A 20,325-nucleotide genomic window follows, 5' to 3' on the forward strand; every position below is an offset into this window, starting at 1 on the left:
TTCAGCACTTGGTTTTCTATGGACAGCTCACTTATCCATAGTGGCAAATGATCCTAGACTCATAAAACAGCTCGGTGCCCAACAATTAATCAACGTTGTACTTGTTTGCATTGATCCATTCCAAAATCCATCTTAATATAGCTCACATTCTTAACAATTTTCAACTGTAACTCATAAAGCTATCTTAGATTTATCCTAGAAGTTAACATCCCAGGGAAGAACTGATGTGCTGGCCCCGTATCCTCCCTATGTCTCCATGTTTAAAGATGGTGCTGAAAATACTACAATGGAAACTGTATCATCTTGCTTCTGAAAGGCAACCACTTTCATCTTCTTTCACAGTTGCTTCTGGCCTTTACGTCAATATCTTAAATCCTGTGCTTCCAGTACTACTAATCCTTATTGACAAATCAAGTGTGTCTTGGCTTCCTGCTGTAGAGGATGAGGATTCAGCTCTCACCCTCCAACACGCCTGCCTATTCCTGTCCTCGCGCTCGCCCCCTCATAAGGGTGATATCACAATCTTGGCTGCTCCCTTGCTGTCTCACCTTCCCAAGGAGTTATATCACAGTTTGCTGTTAACTGGTCACTTTATGCTTTTTTATGACTGCTACTAACTTCTTTTTTTAAGTTTTTTAAAAACTATTTATTTTTTTTTTTTTAAGATACTTTCTAATTTGCATTTTTTTTTCCATTTATTTTTATTAGTTGGAGGCTAATTACTTTACATCATTACAGTAGTTTTTGTCATACATTGAAATGAATTAGCCATGGATTTACATGTATTCCCCATCCCGGTCCCCCCTCCCACCTCCCTCTCCACCCGATCCCTCTGGGTCTTCCCAGTGCACCAGGCCCGAGCACTTGTCTCACAACACTGTTTTTGGCTGTACTGAGTCTTCGTTGCTGCAACGGCTTTTCTCTATTTGGGGTGAGCAGAAGTTACTCTCTAGTTTCAGCGCTCAGGTGTCTCGCTGTGGTGACTTCTTTGATCACGGAGCACAGGCTTCAGAGCTCAGTAGTTGTGGCTCGTGGATTTAGCTGCCCAGGGCATGCGGGATCTTCCCGGACCAGGGATGGAACCCGTGTTCCCTGCATTGGCAGGATTCTTAACCACCGGTTCCCTAGGGAAGTCCCTGTTGCTAACGTCTGATACAAGCATTGTACTATTACATTTCTTTTCTTACACAGGTTTTATGTTGACCCAAATTGAAAATTGCCTTTATCATTTCCTTGACTTTTCATACACCTGTAATTGTTTTTTTATATGCCCCCATATACCTATCAAATCCCATATCTATTAAGATACCCAAATCTTTAAAAGCTCCATAAACATTTAAGTTTTATTTTTCACCTAGGCTCATTTCATCCATGGCTCCTGTTTAGGGCTATTATAGTGTTGTCATGTATGCACATCATTTATCTTTCCTCTATGTGGTTCTTGTATTGCACACTGAGTCTGATATTTTCCTCTTCCTTGATTTATTTCATCATCTTTTTAAGGCATATTCTTCACTTCACAGTATTCTAAGGAAGAGTACGTGAAAAGTATATAGTTTTAATTCCTTGAAAATCTGAATATGTGTTTATGCTACCTTTATACCTGTAGGTAATTTGACTGGGTATAAAATTCTAGGTTAGAAATTATTTTCTCTCAGATATTTGAAATTCCACAGTTTTTAAAGCTCCATGATCGTCTAGTTTCCAAGTTGCTATTGAGAAATCCAATCTTTATCTCTTCTGCTAAACTTCTTACAGTACCTCCAGTTGCTGTCTTCCAAATGTATGTCAAACTTTCTTATACCCTTGCAACTCCTTCTGATAATCCTATTATTGGGGGTCTATACCATCTTTTTTTCCTTGCTAATTTTAATGGAGTTTTGGTATGAGTAAGTAGGAAACTCCTGTGACTTGTCCACCATGCTTACTCAAAATCCACTTATACTTTTATGTTTCCAAGTATGTAAACCCATGTTATCCTCTTTGTATGTATTATGATGCTGTTACTATTAGCAACCCTGATAGTAGTTAGTACTGTTTCCATTTGACGATAAGACAGCTGGGGCTCCAAGAATGTTAGTGTAAAGAGCCTGCATGAGGGATTCACATTTAAAACCATACTTTTCCCACCCTACTGAGGCATAAGGGTCATGTTTAGTGATGCCTTTGTGATGGAGGTTGGTGGTAATAAAACAAGTTAGATCGTAGCTTCTCCCTATCTTGCTACAGTAAACTAATGCCACTGCTGGGAGGTAAATTATTCCTTTGAACTGTTCTCTAAGTCACAGAATACAAGCTTTCCTCCTCAATCACTCTTGTTATTACACAGTGGAAATTGGAACACCTAAAACCGAATAATTGCTAGTGGTCTGACTCATACAGTGGAGTGTATTAGAACAAACAGGGAAAACTGAAATTACAGTGTTCAAGTCTGAAGGAAAATATACCTTAATATATAATGGCTCTATTTCAGAGTCCGGCACACAATGAAATAACTTTCCTCTTTGAAGCTTTTAGTTACATTCTCACATAGGGCACAAATAGCATTCTCCAATTTGAAAACAAAAATTAAGTTACTGCTTTCAAAGTCCAGTCTTTTGAAGGCATTGCAGTCTTTCAACTAAGTGCTTATTGTCAAAGTGAAAAAGAGACTGTCCAACTAGTATTTATGAACAAACACACATATCCAGTAATTTATGGTGCGTTTATATGTCACTTCAACTTTCTGTGTTTGTAATAGCAAACACTCTTTTGTTCAATGTGCCTTCAGGATGGGATTTTCAGGTAATACCTCCTGAAGATTTTCTAGGACTTTCTCCTGTCAAGGGTTTTCTTGTTGATTTTGTTAGCTAAATGTCAGGTTCTCATAGTTCCTTATTTTATCATTTCATTATCCCCAAGTGCGCTAGTGGTAAAGAACCTGCCTGCCAATGCAGGAGACATAAGAGATGTGGGTTCCATCCCTGGGTCAGGAAGATCCCCTGGAGAAGAGCATGGCAACCCACTCCAGTATTCTCGCCTGGGAAATCCATGGACAGAGCAGCCTGGTGGGTTATAGTCCATGGAGTCACAAGGAGTCAGACAGGACTGAAGCAACTTACCACATCCCCAAGTGCATCCTCTTGTCAGTGAAACAGTCAAATAAAAGGAGGAAATGTTTGGATCAAGTCCAGAAAGACTGAAACGAAGCAGGGCTTCCTTGAACCCGAGGCATGTCACTCTACTGCTTGGACCCTCAAGCTTCTCTTCTGTGAAATCGATGGTCTCCAAATGCTTTTCACACCATCAGTAAAACCGTTTCAATTAATTATGTGAATCAGCCACTACTGATTTCAGCACATGTGTGACTGATTTCACACATGACACATGTGTGATGATAAAATACAGAGTTTGTTCATTAATTTCTTTAATGCATGTTTATTGGGCACCATACCCAGAGCTGGTATACAGTGGCAAATAGCCTTAGCCTCACTGAGTTCGTAGTTCAGATGGAAAAAAAAACCCTCAAATAAGTAATAATTGTGATAAATACTGTGAAAGATAACAGAGTGCCATGAAAAGACTAATAGGAAAAAATATAATTTAGACGGGGAAAGGGGAGTGTTCTAAGAAGCCTTCATTGAAGAAATGCCAAGCCACCCTAAGGATGAGGAGGGACAGGCACAGTGTTCCACACACACAGGGTAGCATGTGTAAAGACTCCCGGAGATTCAAGAGCTCGTGCATTTAAGAAACTTGAAGAAGGCCAGGTAGCTATACCCTGGTGAAGGTTCCCACCAAATCATACAAAGTCTTGCCATGACGGTAAGCATTTTGTGTAACATCAGAAAGCAGGGAGAACCTCCTGAGAGACAGTTAAGCAGGAGAAGGGGATTTGAGTACGTTTGTCTGACCTTTCTACATACCAGGCAGGAACATAAAAACAGGTAAAGACAGTTCAGTCACCATCCAGACACGGGATGGTGGTGGTTTGATGGAGATGCAGGTGGAGGTGGATCTTACGTATCTCGAACTCTCCTCACTTTGGACTGTAGCCTGCCAGACTTCTCTGTCCATGGGATTCTCCAGGCAAGAATACTGGAATGGGTTGCCATGCCATCCTCCGGAGGATCTTCCTGACTCAGGGATCAAACCCAGGTCTCCTGATGGCAGGCAGATTCTTTACCATCTGAGCCACCAGACCTGCCTGCCAACTACAATGTGCAGAGGGAGACCTGTGGGCTCCTGGTTCACAGTACATGGACAGACTAATTCCTGTTGAGGGAGGCCCTTTTCCCTTCTACCTGGTCTTCTCAGGCAGCGTTCAGCGTGGTCCACAGGAGGTATTCACACATCCCCTTGCTGACAAGCTTTTAGGGTGCAGGCCTCGCCTCTATGGCTATGTCTCCCAGACAGGCTGCCAGGACCACTGGTCACCTGTATCTCTCACCTGTATACTCTCCCAAGGGTGTGGCCACAGCCCTACGTCCAGATCTCCTCCAAACCCCCTCAGCAGGAGGAGACTGAGGAGAAAGCACCACATTCTTCTCATGTAGAGAAGGATCGTTTGGGGATAAAACTCTTAATGCCCAAACAGCTCTGCAAAGAAGTGCTCCCTCCAGTCTCCCACTTCCCTTCCTCTTTCCTAATAGGATTGAATTGCTCGGTCACTTAGCTGTGAAATGCATTTCGGCACCAAATTTTTAAGGCCCGCCCGGAAGCCAAGCACCTATTTCCCCTTAATAAATCAGAGCAGATAGCACCTCTTGTGCCATCTGTATCCTCTGTCCTGGACTCAGTGGAGACACAACACAGCCCATTTTAACATCCTCTCCTTGTCTCCTTCTAGCCACTTTCTGAAACAACAAATGAGGTAGCCAGCTCCGCCCCCCACCTTCCTGAAGCTGCCACCTCCAGCGCCCTGGTCTGTCCCCCCCGAGCCGTTCCAGCACCGCTGCCATGGGCCTGGGGCAGTAACACAGTTCCCTGGGTGCCTCTCTCCTGTCCTCCCCCCTCTGCCTTCGTCCTTCTCACCGTGCTACAGCACCCTGTCCCAGGACACTTAAGTGACTCGCTGCAGAGGTGGGTTAATTGCCACCCACTGCCCTTCCTCCTCCCCAGGCCAGGGCTGGTGTCTGATCGAGCTCTCTCTCTCCCCCACTTCAGAGCATCATCAGCCCTGATATCACACAGACCACGCTATTCCCCCTGTATTGGGTATTTTCCAGAGAGTTTGCCTGAGAGTTCAGACTCTGTGATAGGAATTCAGGTAAATGGACAGAATGTCTGGACTTGGGCTACTTAGTGAGGTACATGAAAGAGCAGAAATGTGACCCATGTGAAGAGCCAAGAAAGTGGGATTTGCGAGTTTAAATTGAATGAGTGATGAAAGCAGAGAAGATTGAGGTTTCTTGGAGAAATGAACAGGAAAGGAGTGGAGGGAAACCAGAACCGATACTTTGCGTAGAAAGGAGGGAAGAAGGTAAAAGAATGTACCATAACAGTTTGTCCATTTTGAAAGCTTTGTACAAGTCACAGGAAAGAATTCATACAAGTATCTGAGAAAGCACGTTGTGTCCTAACCAAAGCTCGCCATGTATCCAACAGGAACAAATGCTAAGCATGGACTGCGCTGCAAGGCCTGTAAGATGAGCATCCACCACAAGTGCATGGATGGCCTGGCACCCCAGCGGTGCATGGGCAAGCTGGTAAGGGCCCGTGCCCAGGGTGAACCCCGGGACCCCTGCTCAGGGCGTGTGCCTGCCTGATGAAATCAGGAAGCACTGCCCCACCCTGCCCCAGATCTCTGGCTGGCCAGCTTGGCTTCCTAGTAGGATTGAGTAAGGAGGAGCTTTTTCAACCGAAGAGGTGCAAGTTCTGTGTGTAGAAAAATACTCAGGGTCTTTAGTAAAGTGGACAACTTGTCTTGGGTCAGGACTTTGTCAGTGTTAGCCCTCAAGTCCCACATCCCGGGACTGTCCAGGTTTTGAAAGTAAAAGTTAGGCATCCCAGGAACCTCTTCAGCCCCAGTTCAATGGGCTGACAGCTCAGAGCATATCAAGAATGGGATAGAGATTAACCACTCCACAGAAGTGGAGTGGTAAAAATCTACACTACTATCATGGATCATGATGGCCAAACCCAGAGAGGGAGCCTCAGCCTGACCCATGCTGGCTGTTTGTCTCATCTCAGGAGTGGGCTTCCCTACTGGTGCTACACAATGATAGAAAGCCACCTAGAACACTTCTGAAAATATTTGAAACTAGGATGGCCAAAGAATTCTGTTACTCTAAGGGACCAAGAAGGTCTGCCCTAGAGACACTTAGGTCATGATAGCTGATTCAGAAAAACTTAAGATCTGGCACACGGAAGAATTCTGTTCTCTACGGCTCCAGGGAAAGCACCTAGGATCAGTAGGTTCCACATCTTAACAACCAGAGATAATGCCACTAAGGTCCTCCATCCCGGGTTAGGGAGAGTTCCTGCCACCCACGTCCCCAGCAGTGTTCACCGGAGGAACGCTTGCCAGGAACGTTGGAGAGGGTTCTGGGATTCTGGTAGGGGCAGGGCCCTGATGTTCCTTTTTGAGTCTGGGGTGAAGCCAGGATTCTTAGAGTTCCTCTCTGTACTCTTGACTGGCAGTATCCTCTTCTCCAAAACCCCTGCCTCACTTGCTCCCCCCACCTCCTCCCACGGTGATTCCCAGAAGCCAGGGCAGAGACCATGGGTGAGAGGTCCGGGAAACAGAACAGGATCTGGAACTCAGAGCTCATCAGACATACAAGGGACTTAGGTCTCCCTGTGAGGTCCGCTTGCCCACGCCCAGGCCTTTGAATGAGTGTAATAAACCACGTGGTGAGAGAATGCACAAGCGTGCATTTGTGTCCTAGGGGACAACGAGCCCAGCAGAAAGGAGGTGGCAGCAGGCAGAGGAGGGGCACGACGGGAGGGCAGGGCTGGGGGTCTGCCTTCTGGAGGCAGTGGGGCTTGCTTATTGACAGTTGTACCTCCCCGCCCCCACCCAGGAAGGATTAGAGGCCATGTCAGCATCTTAAAGGGCGACAGGGAGGCGTCCCTAGAGAAACCAACTGGCTTCATTTTCAGAGTTCTCAGGTGGTTGCCTCCATCTCAGCAGTGACACTGAACCCTTTTCTTTCCCACTCTCTCTCCCCAGCCAAAGGGGTTTCGGCGTTACTACAGCTCCCCCTTGCTCATTCACGAACAGTTTGGCTGCATTAAAGAAGTCATGCCCATTGGTGAGTTGAGACCTTGCTGGGTTGCGTTGGGTTGAGCAGCACCATCCAAGCTGAGGCCTGCTCTCCTCCCGGGTCCCAGGGCCACAGGGGTGGCAGGGGGCAGGGCGGAGTGCATTCACTCGGTGGCTAACTGGGTTATGGTCGTTTGTTTTGCTGGAGGGGAAACTGATGGTGGACCAAATTCCCCTGAAGTCTTTTTCCCTGCCCTGATGAAACTTGAGAGACACCCAGGTCCCAAAGGCTGCTGAGATGCTGTGCCAGCTCTCAGCACCATGGCAGAGTGGAAGCAGCATGAAGCATGGTTTCCCATAGACCTGGGTCAGAGCCCAGTTCCCCCACTGGCCAGATGCGTATCTGAGCAAGTAACTCAACCTGCTGGACCCTGTACTCTGAAAACAGCAGTGGCTGCTTTTCATAATTTTTTGTAGACGAAAATAAACAGAGATATAATGACATTATAAGACCAATGCTCGAAAGGAACTCAGTGAATATCAGTTATTCTTTAATGAAGACAAATAATGTCTTACAGATATTTCTGGCTTGAATGTATTCTTCAGCAGTATCTTTCAGTTTACTTCTATGTTTTCTTTCTTTCTGAAAATCTCTACATTTATGTTTGCCTTTTGGTGGAGGCAGGGGGAACAAGTTTTAACCTAGAAATTTACAAACTAGAAAGCTTTTAATTAGAAATTCAGGAAGCCTAGTAATGTGACTTTCTTTCCAAACACTTGCCTCCTCCTGCCGGCTTTGTGTCACGAGATTTTGTACCTTGGCAAGCAGAGCCTTTCGCTAGAGGAAATAAAGCTGGTCTCTGGGAAGAACCTTGGCATTGGAGCCCTGGGGATGGATAACAAAGAGGAGAACCAGCCAGTCAGGGAACGTTCGGGAGCAGAGAGCTGAGTGCTGTGGAGGGTGCCGGAAAATTGGCACAATCATGGGGGGGAGGTGCACATCCCCAGGGATACTTGACCACAGAAGCCTCACTTCCCCAGGGGTCTCCCAGGGGTTAGTGGGTCCGTTGTGCAGAACTTACTTCTGGTCTCGTTAACCCAGGAGGTGTGGTCAGTGGTCGGCTGTGTCCCCGACCGTGACTTGAGGGAACCCTGTCTCAGATGAGCTTTCTCTTCTGTCGCAGCCTGCGGCAACAAGGTGGACCCTGTGTATGAGACCCTCCGCTTCGGCACCTCGCTGGCCCAGAGGACAAAGAAGAGCAGCTCGGGCAGCGGCTCCGACTCGCCTCACAGAACCTCGGTGATTGCCCCCTCCTCCCTCGGGTAACCCGCCGTGGTCCCAGGCAGGGCAGGCCTGGAGCACCACAGAGCGCGTCAGGCGGGGAGTCGCGGGAGCCACGCAGCCTCCGAAGGGGGCTCCAAGTGCCTTGGGGCACTGAAGGGTAACGTTCTGTGGCCGGCCCCCAGAGATCCTCAGAGACCACACTCTTGGCCTCAGTCCTGACTCTCCCCCGTGTACCTCCCCCCTCCCCATTAGACAGCATATCTGCCAACACATAGAAAGTTTCGCCCCAGACAAGGGCAGAAGCTGGAATGTCCCAGTTGTGTCCTGTTCTCCTTCCAGCTGCATCCCAGTTCAAGAATACAGCCCTTTCTCACATGTTCTCAGTCCTCTCTCTTTAAAGCAAGATCCACCCTTTGATTTCTTTCACACGAACACTGCCCTCCCCAGAGGCATGGGGTGTTTCCGTCCACGGGTCACATCACCATCCCCCCGCACCTCTCCCCACTTAGTAATAGCAGTAGTGAAGTCCCTCAGTCGTGTCTGCCTCTCTGTGACCCCATGGACTGCAGCCCTCCAGTCTCCTCCGTCCATGGGATTCTCCAGGCAAGAGTACTGGAGTGGGTTGCCATTCCCTTCTCCAGGGGATCTTCCCCACCCAGGGACTGAATTGCAGGCAGAGTCTTTACTACCATCTGAGCCACCAGGGAAGCGCCTTCATTTGACCTGACCTAAAAATGAGTGTTCTGTGCATCTCTGTGACCTGGTATTATCATCCTCTCTGGCTGTCCTAACCAGAATTTCTGTGAATGCCCCAAGATGCCACCCAGCTCTGTAGCAGAGAGAAGGCGCCTCAGAGATAGGTCTGACATGCTCACATCAGCAGCAGCATCCACTCCTGCAGTTCTGAGCTCTGCAGGAACTAGCTCAACTAACTAGTTGGTTAGCTAGTTTTAGCACAGAGACATCCCAGGGACCAGTCGGCAGGAGGCAGTGAACGTTTTCACCTCTGCATTTGTGACTGGTGTTTGGAGCAAGAGGAACATCAGAGGCACACTTGAGGGATGTCCAGGCTGCTTTCGTGTCTGTGTCTTGACCCTACAGACTGGTTTTAGGGGCAAAAAAGCATAGTTTTCTGTATGTCAGTAACTTGTTGGTTCATCATAGTCTGCTTATACTTCCTGGCACTGGTTCCACTGGTAAATATTTCCTGGAATTTTGTTCTGTGAAGGCATCTTTCTGAGAGCTGCAGGGAGACAAAGACAAATCAAATTGTGCTTAAATATCTGTCACTTCACTCTTTCCCTGGAGCCCAACTTGCCTTGGTGGAAGCAAACAGAAACAATTGATCGCTACTTTAAAATGACTTTGCTTCCTTCCTGCAGGGTCAGTGGTAATGAACTTCAGCCTCTTGCCATTCTGGCAGTGTTGTTATGTCCTGAAGCGAACATATTCCCACGTAGCAAAGGTTTCTTTTCTTCCAGGGCTATAGAGGCATTTGCTTTACATTGTCGGGAAGTGGCTGCCTGGCTGTTTCTAAATTATTAGGTTTCCTCTCATGTGCTTTCAAACGCTGTAGAATATAAAAAGCTTGATGGCTTTGGGAGAGCCAGCAGAAACCAAATACAAAAACTTTCTAGGAGTTGGTTAGCTCGTTTAGGAATGACCTTCAGTTTTATGAGATTAAATTAACATCATCATAGCAACTTTTGTTCAGAAACAGTGAGCTGCAGAGAAGGGTCCAAGTGACTTAGAGACCCTGTGACATTTATATTTTTCTTCTTTCTGATGTGTCATGAAAGGAAGAATGGCTGAAACAAATCTTAAAGCTAAACTGTAACAAGAAATCAGTCTCAGACAGGCAGCACTATAGGACTTTAGAGCTGATGAGAAGAGCTAGGAAGGCTGACTTGTTCCTGAATTGTTTTAAAAGTATGTGACTCTCCTCTGAGGCCCCCTGAATTCCTCATTTAGAGAGGTGAGGGGCTTTTCTGGTGGTCCAGTGGTTAGGACTCTGGGCTTCTACTGCAGAGGGCTCAGGTTTGACCCTTGGTTGGGGAACTAAGACCCCACATGCCATGTATTATGACCAAGAAATAATAAGAAAATAAGCAAAAATAAGCATCTCCCAGTGCTTAGGAGATGAATCTAGAGGATGTTATGCTTAGTGAATTAAGTCAGAGAACGACCAATACTGTATGATATCACTTATATGTGCAATCTAAAAAATAATACAAATGAATGTATATGCAAAACAGAAACAGACTCACAGATATAAAAGCAAATTTATAGTTCCCAAAGGGGAGAGGGACAAATTAGGCCTATGGGATTGACAGATACAAACAATTATCAAGTAGATAAGCAGTTAGGATATACTGTATAGCACAGGGAATTATAACCATTATCTTGAAATAACCTTTAATGGAGTATAATCTGCAAAAAATACTGAAGTTTTATGTTGTATACCTGAAATTAACATAATATTGTAGATCAACTCTATTTTTAAAAAGAGCATGGACTCTGGAGACAATGCCAGAGGTCTAACCCCAGCTCTCCCACTTAGGAACTCTGAGACTTCGAGTTGAGTTCCCTCTGGGCTTCAGATTCCTATCTGAAAAATAGATCTATCATAGAATTATTGTTAAGCATAAATGAGACAATTCATATAAAGTACTTAAAAACAGCAGGCAGTAGATGATTGGTTATAATTAGCTATTTAGAGTGCTGCTTTATTATTGTTGCTGTTATTTCTGTAACCTAAATAATGACTATGAAAAAAAAAGTGAAAGTGTTAGTTGCCCAGTCTTGTCCAACTCTTTGTGACCCCATGGATTCTAACCTGCCAGACTCCTCTGTCCAGGGGATTCTCCAGGTGAGAATACTGGAGTGAGTAACCATTTCCTCCTCCAGGGGATCTTCCTGACCCAGGGATCAAACCCAGGTCTCCCAGATTGCAGGCAGATTCTTTACCATATGAGCCCCCATGGAAGCCCTATAATGAATATAACTCTTTCTATACATAAGAAAGGGCAGAATAAGTATTGATGTTACTGAAACAATTACTTTTTGCAGCAATGGAAACAGGCTTTAACTCATACCTAAGTAATGCAACCCTCAAAAGTGCATCTTGTTCTCCAGAATTAATGTTCAGCACTCACCTAGAAAAAGCTATAGTCCTGCTGAACATTTTAAGTAACAGGATGTGGGCAGGAATTCTGATTTCTCTCTGTCGTCTCTTCCTGGGAAGCAGCCTAACTGCAGCCAGTGCCTATAGGCACTCATTCACCTCTCACTGAGCACCTTTCTTGTGCCAGCCCCTGAGCCTGCCCAAGACACCAGGAGGGAGGGACAGTGCTTGAGAGGGAGGACACAGCCTCTCCGAAGTTAGCCAAACAGACAAGAGAGCAATGATGAGATGCTTAAGACAGTCTCTTGCAAATTCCACCTTAGTTCTTCTACTGGTATCACAGTCTCTGCTCACTCAGTCACTTAAATGACATTGCTTATTCGCTGCTGTTCCCTCTTTTCAAGACTTCAGATCTCGTGGAGGTTCCTGAAGAGGCTGATGGGCCGGGAGATGGGTATGACCTGCGGAAGCGGAGCAACAGTGGTAAGTCAGGGCGTGGGAATCAGGCACCACCACCCAGCGCAAACGGGTATCTCATCCATCATCCAGGTCAGCAGGCAGGCTCACATGACTTCCAGGCCCCTCTCTTTCTCAGCTCCCTCTGAAATTCAGGCTGGACAGTGTTTGATAATATGGAGGGGGACGGATAAATTTTGGTGGATTCCAGGAATTCAGTTATAACATTCCCTGAGCTCTGGCTCCTGAGTTCTCATGCTTTAAGGACATGGAGGTCCTTCCAGACCTTTTGTTAACATATCACTTTCCCCACTCACCTACACTGGATGAACAGGGCATCCCAGAGAGAAAACATCAGAAGTACTCACAGTGATGTGCCTGCTCAACTGAGGGGTGGTGCTGGGGAGTGTGGGCCTCCCCTGGGCTCCTCCCCAGCAGAGATAACCAAGATTCAAAATCTGATCTGCACAATCAAGACAGATATTCCTTATTAATATCATTTAGTTTTCTGATAGCATAAGCCCTTTTTAAAATAATTCCTGGAATACTTGTTAAATACTAACTACTTGCTACCACTTGCTAACATTGAGAAAGAATCTCCTCTTAGCTTAAAGAGACATAACCAGCTCCTAATACTTGAATCTTGATGAGCCTCTTTGATGTCAACAACTGCTTAACTTCCTCTTATTTATTAAACAAAAAAAAAAATTATGAAGTGTTTTCTACCACCAGCAAAACTACATATGTCACAGAACTGTGCTCAGGTCACTCATAACCCAGCAATGTTGCAGGCTGTGACCTGTGTTGTTACCTTGGGCTGAATGCCTTCTCCTGGCAGAAGTTACCGTTCATGGCTCTAATCCCCATGTGGGAAGCACCGGAGAGTGCTGCCTTGGACAGATTTTCCACTTGCCTGGTTGTCCCTGCCTTTTCCAGACTGGAAACAGAACTTCTACATCAAATACCCTGTAGCTGCGTTGTCAGCAGCTGTCATACAATGAGGTACCATTTCCATTTCTTTAGCTCTAGGAATTCACTCATGTCTCTTCTCCAGTTAGGATTGTGCCTCTGTGATGATCCTCCTTCCTAAATAACTGTCAGCATCCATCAGGGCCCCCCTCTTGCCAAGCCTGTACACAGCTGCTAAAGCATACCGCTAGAGTAAGAAGCCTTTGGCATCACATGGGGGAAACTGTACTTTGGGATCCATGCAGATATCCAGGGAGCACTTAGCAGTGCCATGAGGGAGACAGATTAGAGAGCACCAGCTGCTGGGGCCCTTGAGGCAGAGCCATAACCCTGCATGCACCCAGCCCAGGTCTGTCTAGCACTGCAGATCTAGCAACTGAATTTGGGCCAGCAGCCCTGGAGTTCATCAGTACCTTAGGACCAAACTCACCAGAGACTGGAATATAAGCCAAAGCTGCATCTCAGTGCTTCAGGTCTGGTCAGCTGTTCTTCCCCTGAGTCTGATTCTGCCCATCTCCTGCCCCTGACAGTGGGCTCCCCTGCTGGCTCAAATGGTAGAGAATCTGCCTACAGTGCAAGAGACCCGGCTTCAGTCCCTGGGTTGGGAAGATCCCCTGGAGAAGGAAATGGCAGCCCACTCCAGTACTCTTGCCTGGAGAATCCCAGGACAGAGGAGTCTGGCCGGCTGCAGTCCACGGGGTCACAGAGTCAGACACGACTGAGCAACTGACACCTGCCCCAGACTCTTTTCGCCAAACCACGGGTGGCCTCTCATCATAACTGCACTGGACGTATTTGGTCCTGGGCCCCTGCCTGCTCTGAAAGTGAAGGCTGGGCTTCCCTTAGTGATCATGTGGCCTTCGAGAGACCTCGCTTCTCTCTGCTTTAGTCGCTTCACCTCTAAAATGACGATGCTAATAACACCAAATCCATAGAGCCTCGTGATCTTTAAATGAGATAATGAATGTAAATATTACCCATTCACTGATGACTCTGAAGCTTCATTCCTAGCATTAGGCCTCTTGGCTGCCTCTGATGCCTGTAGCCTGCTGGACATGGCCATGTGAATGGAGGACAGGCCTCTTTAAGCTAATGCACCCAAGTGGACTCTTGAGTCCCTCACTTGCCTCCCTGCCCAACCACCCACTGAAACTGGCTCTTCTTTGTTGCTCCTACTCACTTGTAGGAATGTCATTCTGCTAGATTATCAGGCCAAGGCTTTTGGCATCATCCTTGACACCCTTCTTCTCGCACCTCTTGTCCAGTCTGTTGGCAGATTTTATCTGCTGGCCTTCAGAATCATACCCAGCGTGTGCCCACCACTTCCCTCTCTGCCTCCACCAGCCTGATCCAGCTTGATGGATACTGTCAGCCATTCCTCAGTAGACGAGGTCTCTATTTGCCCTGGGGATTTCTTTACTCAGAAAGTGGTCTTCTTGGGACTTCCCTGGTAGTCCAGTCAATGCAGGGGACATGGGTTCAATCCCTGGTCCAGGAAGATCCCACATGCCAGGGACCTCATGTTCTAGAGCCCATGTGCCGCAGCTACTGTGGCCGTGCTCTCTAGGGTCCACGTGCCGCAACAAGAGAAGCCACGGCAGTGAGGAGCCCGTGCACAGCAATAAAGAGTAGCCCCCGCCTGCTGCAACTAGAGGAAGCCTGCATGCGGCAGCAAAGACAGCACAACCATAAATTATTTTCTTTTAAGGGGATCTTCTTAGAGTTCTAAATTATGAACAACCATATTTAAGGATCATCACTATGAAGCACTATTGCTATTACTGAAGTCATCATAAGGTCACAGAGTGTCAAAGATACAGTCTGGAGCCTCACTACTTCACGTGTGGCCCATGGACCAGCAACCTGGGCAGAACTTGAGAGCCCATGAAAAATGCAGAATCTCAGGCTGCCCCAGGCCCTACAAAATCAGAATTTGCAGATGAATCTGTGGTTCACATTTTTGTTAACATTTGAGAAACAGGATTAGAGACCATTTGGTCCAACACCCTCTCCTCCAACATACACACACAAGGATACATAGACATACACACACAACAAATACCGGATAGATTAAGGAAACTGAGACACTGAATAATACACTCAAAAACACAAGTTGATTATCTGCTGTCTCTTTTTCACATTAAAGGGCATTTTCACAGTCTTATTCAAAGAAATCTGTTGAAAGAACTTAGCAAACAATAAATCTCTAAAGCGCTTTAGAGATCTATTAAATATTCCTTTGATCAGCAGTAGCTTTCTTCACATGCCCTCTTAGAAGTGGGGGTGAGTAGTTATGCAGCAGTTTGCTTCAAAACATGTTCCTTTGATTTGGATTTAATGCTCTGTCTGTGCAGTTTGAGAAACAGCGTACTTGCTTACATAGAGTCTGAGTTCCCTCTCATCTTCTCACAGTTTTGGCAAGGAGAGCTTCCAGGTCTGTATCACCTGTTTCACATGTGTTCTGAAAAGTGCACAGGTATTATTTCTGCCAGCCAGGTGTTGTGTCAAAATTCTTGAGGAATATTTCCAAGGCCACCTCAGAAGAAGTACAATTGATACTCATGTCTTTACTGATAAAAACGCAGTCTCTGCCTTCTCTCTTATATTATGAATCGCTTGGGCAGGTCTGAGGGTTTCTGGTTGTTGTCTTCAACATTATTCCTTGGTGCCTCAGAAATTGACAGAGGCAGAATTATTGGTCTTCGCTTTTGCCTTAACTGCCGAATCTCCCCTGGAAGCAAGGTCATAAGCAAAGGGTGAAGCATCTATCTAATGCATAGCCTCAGGATGACAAAAAGTCAAGGAGAAATTGACGGAACTGTTAGGAAATTGGCATTGCAGTTCATAATCAGAGATTTTACCACACCTCTTGGTCACTGGCAAATGGGATAGACAAAGAGTTTCAGTATAGACATGGAGGATCTATGGACATACTTGACGATCCTAACCTAATTAACTTTCAAAGGACACTCCAAAAGAATGAATATATTAATATATTTACGAAGTGGCTTCCCAGGCAGCACTAGTATTAAAGAATCCGCCTGTCAATGTAGGAGACGTAAGAGACATGGGTTTGGGTCGGGAAGGTCTCCTGGAGGAGTACGTGGCAACCCACTCCAATATTCTTGTCTAGAGAATCCCATGGACAGAGGAGCCTGGCAGGCTACCGTCCATAGGGTTGCAAGATGTCGGACATGGCTAAAGCAAATTGGCATGGCACACATACATATATATGTATCCTAAATCACTTTTACACCTGAGACTAGCACAACATTGTAAACCAACTGTACTTCAATTAAAAATAATAAAAAATTAAAATTAAAAAGGACGCTTCATCTAACAAATGAGGAATTCACATTCTTTTTAAGAACACATGGAACTATTGCTTACCTACTGGACTATAATGCACGCTTCATAAATTTCACAGAATTAATAAGATATAGAACACATCTTTCTAACTACAGTGCAAACAAGATAGAAACGAATACCCAAAATATAACTAGGAAAACCCACTATTTAGGAAATTAACAGACATACTTTTTAAAAGCTAATATGTCAAAGAAGTCATAATGAAAATTGAAATATATTTAAAACTAAATAATAATGAAAACACTACCAGACTTCCCTAGTGGTCCAGTGGTTAAGAATCTGCCTGCCAATGCAGAAGACACAGGTTTGATACCTGGTCTGGGAAGATCCCGTGTGCTCTGGAGCAACTAAGGCTGTGAGCCAAAACTACTGAGCCCAAGCTGTAGATCCCTTGAGCTCCAACTACTGAGCCCACGCACCACAAAACACTGGCGTCTACATGCCTTAGAGGCAGTGCTCTGCAAAAAGACAAGCCATTGCTACAAGAAACCTGTGAACCACAACTAGAGATTAGCCCGCACTTGCTGCAACTAGAGAAAGCCTTCATGCGGCAAAGAAGACCCAACACAAGCGTAAATAAATAATTTTTAAGAACACATACCTATCGCAACTTGTGGGATGCAGCTAAAATTGTGCCTAGAGTATTCAGCTCTAAAATTATTTCATTAAAAAATAATAGCTGAAAAGTAATAATCTGAGCATCACATTCAATAAGTCAGTAAAAAAAAATTTAAAAAGAAGTCAGTAAAAGAAAAAAGAATAGATAAGGAAGGCAGTAGTAAAGACAAGGAATTATTATGTGACACAGATAGATCAATAAATTCTAAACATAGTTCTTCAAAAAAGTAGAATTTACAATTGATAATTTTAAGAGTAAGAGAGAATGATGAAACAAAAGTAATAATTTTAAAAGGAGAAATGTCAACAAAGGTTGACAGGAAAGCACCTTATGACCAACTTCACACCAGTAGATTTAAAACTTCAAATGGACAGCTGCCAAGAAAGTTATCAATGACCAAAGTATGACTCAAGAGGAAATAGAAATTAGAGAACTTGACTTGGCTTCCAATTATGATAGAAACAGAATCAATATTTTAAGTTTTTTCACAACAAAATGCCAGACCCAGGCAACTTTATAAGTAAACTTGACCAACCAAACATTTAAGGAAGATAAAATTTCCAGATTAGCTAAGCTCTTTCAAGACAACAGAAAGTGCCAGCCGGCAGCATTCTCTAACTTAGTTTAGGGGGCTGGTATAATGCTGACTTCAAAGCCAAAGGAAGACAGCGTGAGAAAGAAAATTGCTGGCTCATCCCCCTCTTGAATGTGGGCACAGAAATCTGACACAAAATCACCTCAGTACCCTGAACCCAGTAACGTATTTTAGAAAGGCTGTACATAAGTACCACGTTGAATTCATTCTGGGGATGCGAGGTGAGTCAGTGTCAGCACGCTGATAATGTAGCTTGTACATGACCAGGTTAAATCTGAAAACCCACATCAGCAGCTCGTTGGAGACATGGGCCTCACAGGACTGCGAAGTAAAAGAGAAAGACAGAATATAGAAAAGGAAGAGAAGAAAGCTTTAGGGGGACTAGCAAAAACTGAAGGTTGATTTTGCATCTGTAACATTAGAAAACATACCTGCAGAATTAACACAGATTTTGTATGTTTCCATGGATGAAATCAACAGACAAATTATTTTTCATAAAATGAATTTAAAGTACCAAACATAAAAAAGTGTCTGATAACATTTTTTTGGTAAAATAGCTATCTTTCTTTATACCTTTCCCCTCAAATCAACGTCTTAGAAATAGCCAGAAGGAATGGGTTTTTTTAAAAATCATTTTTGAAATGTTCCAGTTCTGTCTGTAACCATTTGACTGAAAACACATTTGGAGTCACTTCAAATAATGTTCAGCATAGTTCAAAAAATGATAACGCGTTGTTGTGATGGCTAATGGATAGTCAATGAAGAGCTAAAATAATTTGAAATTACAAAACTGTAAAAGCAAACTGAATATTGCACATGCATCTTATGTAGTCTCAATTTTAGCTTCAATCAATAATTTTCTAAGAAGATGGTCTTGTTATGTTTCCATTCAGCTATTCAATATTCTTTAAATGTGTCCAGTTTTATATTTATGGAATCAAGTATTATGCCAAGATTTCAAGTAATCACTTAAAACAGAGAAAAGTATTGCTGGTCTCTACTCTTTTTAAACCAGGAAGTTGCATAGCCAAATATTCAGGCAGACACGGTCTGTAAGCATCGGCCTACAAAGCGGAGCTCCTTCCATGACCACATATTGACTTCCTAGGGATAATGGAACTGCGTCCACCAGCTCTGGAACCATAAACCATGGACAATAGATGTTTACTGAGCATTGGTACATTTATGGGGCTCTTGTTCGGAAGTGTGTTTCCTTCACAGTGACTGAGTCCATTTGCAGGACAGTGGAGATTGTCAGGGCTAACTGAAAGAGGGTGCACAGCTTTCTGGGATGTGTTTCTCTTCCTCTTCTGGTTTCTTTGACCCTCTTTAGGAGACCCAAAGGGAAGACTAAAACAGCAATGTATTATTTTTGATTATCAAAGCTTCTACAAGGTAGAGTAATTTCAACACTATGGGCCCTATCATATAGACTTGGAAAGATGTGCCACCTTTTATTTTTATTTAAGAACGATACATGATGTTGGTCTCCAGGGTAGATGCTTGAACTAGCTAAGGCAGAGCCCCCCAATACCCATCAACCCATCAGGGACCTCCCACAGCTGTGTGTGTGGACAGAGACAACTCCTGCCCATCTTAAGAAGCCTTTTTCTTCATCAAAGGCCACAGAGTGGCTGCTAAAATGCCAAAGGTAGAGAATTGTGTATTTTAAGGTCACACTAAGTGAGAAACCACTGTTTAATTTTTTTCTCAGTAATAGCCCCCGATGCATTCCCAGTAAGAGATTGAGGAAGTATTTTGAAGTTCAAAACCTCAATCTGCAAGTAGAATACAGAGATTATCAGGAAACTAGCATGAAGATATTCAATAGAGATCAAAGAGTCTGGTACTTAGAAAAGTGTATTCAAATACAGTTAAATTGCGCCATACCTCACCTACCCTACCATCCCCTTAACAAATGATTGGATACATTTAACATAGATGAATTACATGGTTTCTGCTCCTGAGAAGAGCTCTGCCAAATGAGACCAAGCAATGCAGGAGGATGTGCGCTGGCCCGGAGGCGTGGACGAGGGTGTGGGTGTGCAGAGAGTGCGGTGTGGACCCTGTAAGGGGCGCAGAGGGCAACAGATGGGACATGACATGCGAGCTGGGTCGCTGAGGATGGGGAAAGGCGGGGAGAAACTGAGCTGAAACTGTGGTACAAGGAATAAATAAAGCTACGTCTTTCAAGCATGTTTCCAAAATGTGGACTCATAAAACTCCTACTTTTCCTGGTCTCTTTCAGTGTTCACGTATCCAGAAAATGGCACCGATGATTTCAGAGACCAAGCAAAGAACATAAATCACCAGGTATTTATGGACATCTCAGAAGACAGACCAGACAGGGTCTTTAGGTTATTCTGTAGGTCACCCCCCAAGTGGGTCATGAAATCACTTTAGTGGGGCCCAGACTAGCATTTTTAGAGGATAATGTACCATAGAGTGCATAGCATATGGCAGCACTGAGCAAAACAAATATCCATGTATCCAAGGCACAAAGGATAGATATTGTACTGTGTGCTTCTCTTTCTGTTATGTATGTTACATAAAAGTTGATATGTGCTCTACAGATGTAAATGATATATTATGACTATATTTCATAGTACATAAGTATTGTATTTTATGTTAATTTGCATATATAATTAAGGTAGAATAATACTGCATAAAGTACTTGAGCTTTGGGTAGCAAAGTGAATCACAGATAAAAAGCATATAGTTA

At 44.6% G+C, this 20,325-nt stretch overlaps 1 protein-coding gene across 5 annotated transcripts in view; it reads left to right on the forward strand.

Moving 5' to 3' along the window:
• Positions 1–20,325, forward strand: part of STAC (SH3 and cysteine rich domain) — a 354,063-nt gene that overhangs the window by 301,626 nt on the left and 32,112 nt on the right. For all 5 annotated transcript variants that reach the window (XM_070455385.1, XM_070455386.1, XM_070455387.1 and 2 more), the window contains 5 exons: positions 5,587–5,687; positions 7,154–7,235; positions 8,371–8,486; positions 12,000–12,078; positions 19,852–19,916. In XM_070455385.1, coding sequence (XP_070311486.1) covers positions 5,587–5,687; positions 7,154–7,235; positions 8,371–8,486; positions 12,000–12,078; positions 19,852–19,916 — 443 coding nt within the window. The remainder of the gene's footprint in view (positions 1–5,586; positions 5,688–7,153; positions 7,236–8,370; positions 8,487–11,999; positions 12,079–19,851; positions 19,917–20,325) is intronic.

The sequence above is a fragment of the Odocoileus virginianus genome, chromosome 26, assembly GCF_023699985.2.
Source record: "Odocoileus virginianus isolate 20LAN1187 ecotype Illinois chromosome 26, Ovbor_1.2, whole genome shotgun sequence".
In the NCBI taxonomy this organism is placed as follows: Eukaryota; Metazoa; Chordata; class Mammalia; order Artiodactyla; family Cervidae; genus Odocoileus; species Odocoileus virginianus.